This window comes from Bos indicus x Bos taurus, chromosome 1 (genome assembly GCF_003369695.1).
Source record: "Bos indicus x Bos taurus breed Angus x Brahman F1 hybrid chromosome 1, Bos_hybrid_MaternalHap_v2.0, whole genome shotgun sequence".
In the NCBI taxonomy this organism is placed as follows: Eukaryota; Metazoa; Chordata; class Mammalia; order Artiodactyla; family Bovidae; genus Bos; species Bos indicus x Bos taurus.
Genome location: NC_040076.1, coordinates 46,705,262 through 46,715,918, shown reverse-complemented (window position 1 = coordinate 46,715,918; position 10,657 = coordinate 46,705,262). Strand labels below are relative to the sequence as shown.

Genomic DNA, 10,657 nt, shown 5'->3' with positions numbered 1-10,657 from the left:
GGGGTTTACCTGGGAGCAGAGTGAACACGTGCTGATGTTCTTGCTTGAACCAGGAGAAAACTGATCACAGCTTCTTCTACCAGATGAATAATGATCAAGTGTCACTTAGTATCCTTTAGAGGCTTACAACTACTTTTACTGTTTGCTGCAAAAATGGATGCTCCCTCCAGGTTAGGATACATTACCCGAGTTTTTATTTTTGTTTTTTTTAATATATGTTTTCAGACATGGAAATCACCCAAAAATGTAGGAGGTCATAGAATGAGAAATTAAATCTCAGGTGTCCAAATTGGCTAATCCAATTAAAACCTATCCCCAAGCTGCAGTTATCTGAATAAAACAAAAAACAACTTTCATTTCAGGACTATATATGCAAATCTAAGTGCCATCACAATAATTTTTAATACTTAGGGGATAAAATGCAACAATTTTTTTTCCTATGGCCACCTTTTCTCTCCAAAACCAATAATCAAAAGAAAATTGAAATGAAATGAAATAATGACAGATCTTGTAAGATCTAAATCCTGAATGTTGTTTGCTTATTGTCAGTATACCCAGAGGTGCCATACAAATAGGGTTGACCACAAACATACGTGACAAAAGTAATATTATCAAAATTCTCTCACTATTGTTATGCTAACAAGCTACACTCTATCCAGCCTGCAAATATCAAATGCTGGCTGGCATTCAACTGCAGTCACACACTGTAGAGTCAGTGAAGCCCTTTCTCGAGAGCTGGGGCCTGTGACAGTCAGTCAAAGACTGGGTTGCGTATGCCATTCAACACCAAACTGGTGGGTGCCTTCCTATGTAACAGGGCCAGTGAGCACAGAAGAAGGGAAAAGCTTATGACTCCCAGAATGACCATTCCTGATATCAGGGCACTGGTGACAGCGTTCAGCTGAAAAGGAGGTTCATTCGGAGAACCTGCAAGTAATAAACACACTCAATAGAAAGGTTCAACATCAGATTTATCTTAACTTATCCCAATTTATGCCTGCAAAGCCTCTGTCAGCAGTATCTTGTAGAATAATAGCATCAGACTATGCTACAATAGTAGCATCAGATTATGCTACAATTTATTTGACTTCAATTCACTACCCAAAAGTGTTAGTCACTCAGTCATGTCCAGATCTTTGTGACTCCATGGCCTGTAGGCCTGCCAGGCTCCTCTGTCCATGGAATTCTCCAGGTAAGAATAATGGATTGGGTAGCCATTCCCTTCTCCAGGGAATTTTCCTGACCTAGGGATTGAACCTGGTCTCCTGCATCGCAGGCAGATTCTTTACAATCTGAGCTACCAGGGAAGCCCAAAGGACTGTACAATTTAGAGGCCTGGTATCCCCTGAGTAGCCAAAAATTTTACTTATAATATGTTAAAAAATTGACCAACAGATTGCATATGAGTTCAGAAATTCTCAGTGAACTGTTATTTAAAATGCAGTAAACTTGTAAAACCAGAGCTCATTATATTTAGTTGATGACAGTTTTGCAACTAATTACCAAAAAATACTTAACATTTTTAAAAATTATACTTTCACTCTCAATATATGTTAATTATCTTACCAAGCTGTGAATTGTTAGTCGGTGTCTCATCTGAGGGGAAGAAGAGAGAAATGAAAGTAATATTGTGTCTCCAAATATTTACCAATGTCTAATTCTGTAATTGCTTTTCACCTATATGTCCCCTCACCTTCATCCACAAGCTCCTTGCGAAAGGCAATAATGAAAGTCTCCTAGACTCTCTGCTTTCTCATTTCCTGTTCCACATGTCCAAGATTTCTTCATCTATCCATTCCTCCATATCTATACTCTGACACTACTCTGAGTGTACAAATAAAATCGTACAACATACTATGCTAAATTCTTTCCTGCTGACTTCACTTTATTATTATATCTCTAGTCAGGTTAGTGGGGGAAGTAATTGTTAACATCTTACTATTAATACATTTTTTAGAGCAGTATAACGTGCTATTTAATTCTTTTATAGAGAAATAGTCATTATTTAGTGCCACTCTATTTTAAGTAATGCTGATTTTTCCATCATATTCTGCAGAAAACATCAAGTTCCCAGAAGATAAATTCATACTTAATAACTAAATGAAAGGAAAACATGACTCTTGAGCTTGAGTTGTAATTATTTGCATTTGTTAAGTAAGAGACTGAAGCTGTTGGTTCTTCACTTTTCCCTGACAAACACAGCAGATGCAGTGACCACTCTCACTTGGTTTCCCAGTTTTTGTTACCCATTTTTTAATCATATAGCAATTAACCCTTGAACTTATACAACCAGTGGATTTTATATTTGTGTTTAAACATGTGGGTGTATATGTGTGCCTGTATTATTTGAATCACAAAGTGTGTGCAGTTGGCTAGTGCTTCTGGAATATAAATATTATTATAATTAATATGTGTGTAATGCCACACAGTATACAAAGTGCTATCTCATATGTTATCACATTTATTTTCATAATTGCCATATGGTTTAGATATTATTGCTACTCCCATTTTACAGATGAAGAAACTTCCATCACAGCCTTTATAATAAAGTAAACATACACTTAAATAAAAGCTTAGTTTCAGAATCCTTTTCCTAAAATAATATAAACTAGCAAGTGTGAAAAATGTTTTTAGTAAAAAGATAAATATCTCAAGTGACAAAACTCTAGGATTAATATTTGAAACAATTGATGGGAGAAGCTTGTGAGATGTTTATAAAACAGCTGATGGCATTTCTTTTCAAACATATGAGTGTTGGCAGAAATGATGGTTCTGCTGTTTGGTCCTGAAGTACAATGTCCAAAATAAATAGAGCACTCATTCATAGTATTCTTTAAATGGTGTAGTGCATTGTTATAGGACAAATAGAAAAAAATATCGGTTTTCATTATAAGACATGTTCAGGAAAATCCTTACCTCCAACTAACACTATCCTACAAGGACAACTGCTTCTCATGGAAACAGATAGGATTTGCACACTGTGATTAATTGATCCAAAAGATCCATGTTCCCAAAATGAGATGCCTCACTAGGATATGGAAGAGGATATCTAATGCTGTAAAATTCCTTTCTAAAAGTTATTCTTTGTTTAGGAATTACATTTATTTGTTATTTTAAAAAAGGTTTCTCTTAAAGAATGAAAAGCTTCCTGGTATATATCTCAAATTAAGCAAAAGTTCCATGACTGTAATGACCTATTTTTTGCACTTTCAGATTCACAGAAGAAATCAGAATATCCCCTCGTCTTTTACGTTACTACCAGCACTTTTGTAAGAACAACATCCCAGTTGTCACCCACGAGGACTTGGATGTGGACAAAATCTCCATGTGGAGACAGAAGTGCCGAAGGAGCTACATGCGCTGCAGGTTCCAGGACTCTGAAAAACGGAAAGCATCCTACCTTTGGCAGATGGCTGAAATCAGAATGTGTAACACTTGAATATTGTTTGCAAGTGTACTTGATACTAAATAAGGTCAGAGAGAATAAGGTTATCCGTTATCTGCTGTTTCCTGGCATCCTGCAATGTTAGGATCATTGCAATTAAAAGGAAAATCAAAGCTCTGTCTAGAAAGAGGTGGTAGTGATTTTCCAGGAACTTTCTATCACCACACACTTCAGTTTTTTTCTCACACCAACTTGGTCTTACACACTTCTACACTAAAAGTCATCTTATGGAATTTGACCAGATTGGAAATCTAAACCTGGGGAGATCTTCAAAAAAACACATAGCTAGCTGAGGACTCATAGCAGGAAAGTGATGGCAGCAATACCACAGCTGTTTAAAAGCCAGAAGTGGCAGATAAATTGTCATTCTCTGCTTTTCTCTCAGATAAGTAGCTGAAATAGATGGAAAACGTAAACATCTGTACAAAGATATATACAGAATGAATATTCTCCTTTCTTAGCACAAGCAAACTTTTTTTTTTTTTTTAAGTCTTCAATTACCTATGTGGTAAAAGGAACCACATATTTCAAGTTGAGAACCTTGGAAGTTTTTACTCTCCACTGTGTCATGGAGTAGCCATTTCATCTCTACCTTTGAATTCTAAGATCCCCGAGGGCAAAGACTGTGGCCTCTTCTCTGCTTTATTTCCAGTTCCTAGAAGAGTTGCTGTCCGTGGAGGGACTAAATAAATAGGCTAGAGTGAATTATTCCCTATCCATGAAACTCAATGACCCTAGTTTAACAAGTGTTTGGCTTGGACTTCTCCACAGGAATTTATATTTTAAAAAATTAGGTACTATTGTTTTTCAGTGATTGTACCTTTAAATTTCCAGAATTGTACCCCATGATAAGCATTTCCCTACCAAATAATTATAGCCTTTTAGAGCCTAAAATAAGAACACTTCATGAACTTTGAGGATTTTGAATTCTGAGGATGTATATAATTTTCTAAATCAGCTAACAAAAGATAAACAATATTGGGTAAAAAATAACCAGAATGGATTTGATTTCATTAAAATAAAAACAAGACGGAAGTTCTGAGGTTTAACAACTTTTTGAACTTGATCCAAGACAGATGTCTATGGGAAGGAGTGGTTCAATGAGTAAACAGAGCAAAAATTCCAAGTATCAGAGAACTCTAAAGAGAGGAAATCATGCCTGAAATTAGACTTGCTTTTGAAAGTCACAGGATCTGCAGAGAGAAATTCTAGCTGAACTAAGGTAAAAATAAAGTGAAACTCAGGGAATAAGGTATCCCTGATCATTAAGCTGGACATATAATTTATATAGAATTTGCCCGTGGATGGATACGGCTTGATTTTTGAGTTGCATTGGTTGCTTAGTTGCTAAGTCATGTCTGACTCTTTTGCGACCCCATGTGCTGTAGCCTACCAGGCTCCTCTAGCCATAGGATTTCTCAGGCAGGAATACTAGAGTAGGTTGCCATTTCCTTCTCCAGAGTCGTGTTTACATGGAATTAAAGTTTTTTAATTGTAAGGATATTATAGTATTATAGCAAAAACATTATTATACATGGTCCTCTAGGTAGTGAGGTCACCATGATATCCAAATAAAGACCATCCTACTGTTATTTATCAAAATCATGATAAATAAATCCACAGAGAGTGAGAGAGAAATGAACTTTAAACATGACCCTGTGGAGCTGTACCAGTAGAGAGACCAAGGTGACTAAGAGACAATCTTAGTGCTTTGGGAAATAAATGTCATCTCTGAGGTGGAAATAAGTCTCAGTTGGAAAGGAAGAAATTCAGGCATGACATCAGATGTACTGTTATCAAAAGCATTAGTTCTCTGAGGTTTTAACATAGATATTTTGGATGACTAGACATGATATGGGTGAAACTTATAAACCTGGATAGCTGGTTAGCTACAGTAGGAATAGAAACTGCTACTGGGATTTGGATATCTTAATAATTTTGATCTGTTTTTAAAATTATATTATACTGAAAGTGAAAGTGTTAGTCACTCAGTCATGTCCAACTCTTTGGGACCCTATGGACTCTACCAGGCTTCTCTATCCATGGGATTCTCCAGGCAAGAATACTGAAATGGGTTGCCATTTCCTCCTCCAGGGAATCTTTCCAACCCAGGGATTGAAACTGGGTCTCCTGCATTGCAGGAGGATTTTTTACCACTGAGCCAGCAGAGAAGCCCTATATTATAATTGCAAATTATTTAAAATTTGTTATCATTAGTTTGATTTGATCCATGTAAGAAAGAAGCAAGGAGGTTAATAAGGAAGAAAGTAATCCACTTTCCTACATCTCAACATCCGCAGAGAGATGTGATTTTCAAGGTTCTTTTCTTACAACAAACTGAAATGCTCCATAGAAATAAGAATATTTTTCTTTGTGCCTACTCAAAAGCATTCATAATTATTGGCAATAAGAACTGAGTTTCCATGCAGCATAACTCTATGAGCTATTTCTGACAGCTAGAGATAAGAATTGGGCCTCTGACAAACCACAAACCAGTCATTTTCAAACCATTCAAAATATTCCAAATTATCAAGGAGGATGAACTAAGTTTGAAATTTTATATTTAATAAATTCATGAATTTTTTTAATGGCCTATTAGTTTGTTTGCTTTTTTTAATTACTAATATGTCTACACAAACACAAAGAAGTAAATAATTAAAGCAATTATCTGGATTTTTCAGAACCAAGTGACTTTTTTCCTAATTATCTCTTTCAGATGAAACTTTCTTTTCACTTTGGGATAGGAGGTATGGGAGAAAAGGTAAAGATAATCTAATTGAAACATAATAATAACCTATGCCTAATATAAAATGGAGAAAAATGATTACCATATAATCCAAATCAGAACTCCACTTTTCTTTTTAGACAAATTTAGAACAATAGAGTTAGATAGAATCTGAAAGTCCACTTTTTCAAACCTTTTATTTTAAAAATAAAGAAATAAAGAAACATTTTCCCAGGGAAGTGAAGTAATATCCCAAGTCCTACATCTTATTAGGACATAAGCTGAACTAGAACCAATTTTTCAAACTTCAGTGTGTGTTATTTATAATGCATGTCTGTTTCATCCAACTCAGCAGTCCCCAAACTTTTGGCACCAGGGACCAGTTTCATTGAAGACAATTTTTCCATGGACCATGGTTGGAATAGGAGCATGGTTTCTGGATGAGTCAAGAGAAATACATTTATTGTGTACTTTATTTTTATTATTATTATATCAGCTTTACCTCAGATCTACTTCAGGCATTAGATCCCAGAGGCTGGGGAATCCTGATCCAAGTAATTCTGGATGTCTCTGGGTTCACATTCATAAAAGCAGTATCCCTTTGGAGAGTGTTTGTAAGTGTATGTGTATGGACGCACATGCACAGATAATTGTATATATGAGAATGTATTATATAAACAACTGTGGCCATTAGATTCAAGAGCACAAATGTGTGTACTGGTAGGGGTATTTACATACTATTGCTATTCAGGATCCTGAAAGGAAGCAATTGGTATTCAAACTGGTAATTTAAGGAGATTTAATAAGACAGTCCTTCTAGTCAAGGCTATGGTTTTTCCAGTGGTCATGTATGGATGTGAAAGTTGGACTGTGAAGAAAGCTGAGCGCCGAAGAATTGGTGCTATTGAACTGTGGTGTTGGAGAAGACTCTTGAGAGTCCCTTAGACTGCAAGGAGATCCAACCAGTCCATTCTAAAGATCAGCCCTGGGTGTTCTTTGAAAGGAATGATGCTAAAGCTGAAACTCCAGTACTTTGGCCACCTCATGTGAAGAATTGACTCATTGGAAAAGACCCTGATGTTGGGAGGGATTGGGGGCAGGAGGAGAAGGGGACGACAGAGGATGAGATGGCTGGATGGCATCACCGACTCGATGGACATGAGTTTGGGTGAACTCCGGGAGTTGGTGATGGACAGGGAGGCCTGGCGTGCTGCAATTCATGGGGTCACAAAGAGTCGGACACGACTGAGCGACTGAACTGAACCGACTAGGACAATTTATAAAAATGGGGGCTTCCCTGATAGCTCAGTTGGCAAAGAATTGCCTGCAATGTGGGAGACCCTGATTTGATTCCTGGGTTGGGAAAATCCCCTGGAGAAGGGATAGGCTACCTACTCCAGTGTTCTTGGGCTTAACGTGTGGCTCAGCTGGTAAAACATCTGCCTGCAATGTGGGAGACCTGGGTTCAATCCCTAGGTTGGGAAGATCCCCTGGAGAAGGGAAAGGCTACTCACTCCAGTATTCTGGCATGGAAAATTCCATGAACAATCCATGGGGTCGCAAAGAGTAGGACAGGACTGAGAGATTTTCACTTCACTCACTTTATAAAGATGGAGGGAATTCACAAGAGAAAGTCAAGTTACTAGGACTATGGGTTAAAGGGAGAGATTCCAGAACTCTGAGAGAGTAGTTGAATGGAGACTGTTGTCTGGTGGGAGCCATGTGAACCTCACACCCATCCTCTGACAGCGCCACCTATGGGTCTAGTCCAACCAGAAACTATACTTGGCAAGGCATCCATCCAGCGGATGCAGTTCACAGAGATAAGTGTTTTAGGTCAGAGAGGGGCTGGGAAGGGCAGAGTAGATCTGGATGGGCAAATGAAACATGTCCAGAAGCGTACTGTGTGTGTGTGTTTGTGTATGTGTGTGTGTATGTGTGAAGGGAAATGTGGTAAAGACAATATTGCCCTTTGTGAGTCAGTTGAATAAAGAGGAAACTACCATGAAATTAAAGTTGTCTAGCAATTTATCTTGTCTCACAGTTAATTAATGCTATTTAGGAACTATTTTGAGTTATGCCTATAAGCCAAAGAACAAGCTGTTTTGGAACCATCTATTACTACACACAAAAGGAGGCGCACTCTTACCACTCCGAGTAATGATGGGACCCGCAGAGAGTACGGCGTTTCCAGAAATACTCTGGGGATTCAAAGTGGTCCTCCTCCCCACATCTCGCCTTTCTCTGTGGCCACAAACCTAAGGAGTTAATGAAAAGAAGTGAAATTCCACACCAGCACTAAATTGGTTCTTTATGGCCATTTGGAAAGCAGATTCTTTTAGAAGAGATACCACATGTTTAATTTTATTCAGTTACTTCTGTGCATTTAATTACTTTGCATATAACTGCTACAGTGTTTCTTATCCTGGCTTGGGCCACATTTCTTATTTCCTTCTGATGTAATTGTGCATCGCCTCATTAATTTACATAGCTCAACAGCTCTCCTGAAAAAGAGATGTGTTTATCAAACTTTTCTACTTTTATTTCTCTCAAGCCTTTAGTAAATTTTTCCCTGAAAAATTGGTCAGCATAGAGCCAAGGAAATGCAGACTCATCATTTAACCCCACCTGATACAGAATGAATATAATCAATGATTGTAAAGAAATACATGAATTTGAGCACACATATAAACACATTAAAGCTTGTTGTTGTTCAGCTGCTCAGTCATGCCTAACTCTTTGTGACCCCATGGACTGCAGCACCCAAGGCTTCCCTTGTCCTTCACCATCTCCCAGAGCTTGCTCAAACTCATGTCCATTGAGTTAGTGATGCCATCCAAACATCTCGTCCTCTGTTGTCCCCTTCTCCTGCCTTCAATCTTTCCCAGCATCAGAGTCTTTTCCAATGAGTCAGCTCTTTGGATCAGGTGGCCAAAGTATTGGAGCTTCAGCCTCAGCATCAATCCTTCCAATGAATAGCCAGGATTGATTTCCTTTAGGATTAACTGGTTGGATCTCCTTGCAGTCCAAGGGACTCTCAAGAGTCTTCTCCAACACCACAGTTCAAAAGCATCAACTCTTCAGCACTCAGCTCTCACATTCATATATGACTACTGAAAAAAACATAGCGTTGACTATACAGACATTAAAGCTATTTTAAATCAAAAAAAAGGCTGCATTTTTCTCAGGTTAATATTGAGTTTGTGTGTGTATCCTCAGTCATTTAGTCATGTCCAACTCTCCAATCCTATGGACTGTAGCCCACCAAGCTCCTCTGCCCAGGGAATTTTCCAGGCAAGAATACCAGATTGGCTTGCCATTATTTAATCCATGTTAATATTGGTATGATCCTAGAGGGCCTATCAGAAATAGAATTTTATTTCTTCACTAGTAAATGGGTGTATATTTTAGTGGCAGCTATATGAGCTTCCCTGGTGGCTCAGATAGTAAAGAATCTGCCTGCAATGCTGGAGACCCAGGTTTCAATCCCTGGATAGGCAAGACCCCCTGAAAAAGGAAATGGCTACTCATTCCAGTAATTTTGCATGGAGAACTCTATGGACAGAGGAGTTTACTGGGCTACAGCCCATGGGATTGCAGAGTCGAACATGACTGAGTGACTAACAGATATGTAGTACAGATCCACATCTTTTATAGTTTTTATCTTTTAATACCAGGGATTCCCTGGCCATCTGGTCAATCAACCTTTCTAGTGTCAGTGCTGCCCCCACCACAGGCTTGCCCATCATCCTCTGATCTGCTCCGTAGCCCTACTGAGACTGGAAGTTCGCAGGTTACTCTGTTTCTTGTGTCTGTGCTTTGACCATCCTTTGGTGTAGAATGTCTCTGTCTTCAAAATCACATCTCTTCAATCAAGTCTCTCATCTTCTTCTGTTTCACCTCTCTCACAATGATGAATAGTGCCTTTTGCTACAACGCATATATATGTTTGCCTTTGCATCATAACATTTTGTCATATTTTATTCCTTGACTATCTCATGCTTATAACAATTAAGCTAATTAAATTCAGAATTCATGCACGCATCTCTGTATTCCCAGTATAATGCTTGGCACAAAGTAGGTATTCAAGACATCTTTACTGGATGAATGAAAAAATTGTACTTCAAACTATCTGACCTGATGCATATTCACTTTCTATGTAGAAATAAGTTCCTAACACTTGATAACCTTCAGCTTAGTTTAATACAACAGTTCAGAATAAAGTTATCAAAAACCTACTGGCATGAGGAAGGGGCAGTCATCAGCTCTGCAGAGCTTGGTAACGCAGTGCAGGAAGACAGTAGACATTTTCTGATTCTTGTGTTTCACAAATCGGAACACTTCAAAAGAAAAGCGGCCCCGCTGGCTTCTGCCGTTTTCAATGACGGTAGTTTGAGGATCTTTGTCACAGCTGCATGTTAGAGAAAGTGACAACAATTAATACTGGAAAGTACGAACCCACCATGACTTGTACATTAATTTCTGCA

The 10,657-nt window shown here is 38.1% G+C and overlaps 1 protein-coding gene across 1 annotated transcript in view; it reads right to left on the bottom strand.

Moving 5' to 3' along the window:
* Nucleotides 1-448: 448 nt before the first annotated feature.
* The window catches only part of ZPLD1 (zona pellucida like domain containing 1), a 51,595-nt gene continuing 41,386 nt past the window's right edge, over nucleotides 449-10,657 (bottom strand). Inside the window, exons 7-10 of the mRNA XM_027552117.1 lie at nucleotides 10,410-10,581; nucleotides 8,320-8,428; nucleotides 1,567-1,596; nucleotides 449-927 (exon numbers count right to left, since the gene is read on the bottom strand). Of these exons, the coding sequence (XP_027407918.1) occupies nucleotides 752-927; nucleotides 1,567-1,596; nucleotides 8,320-8,428; nucleotides 10,410-10,581 (487 nt within the window). The 3' untranslated portion in view covers nucleotides 449-751. The remainder of the gene's footprint in view (nucleotides 928-1,566; nucleotides 1,597-8,319; nucleotides 8,429-10,409; nucleotides 10,582-10,657) is intronic.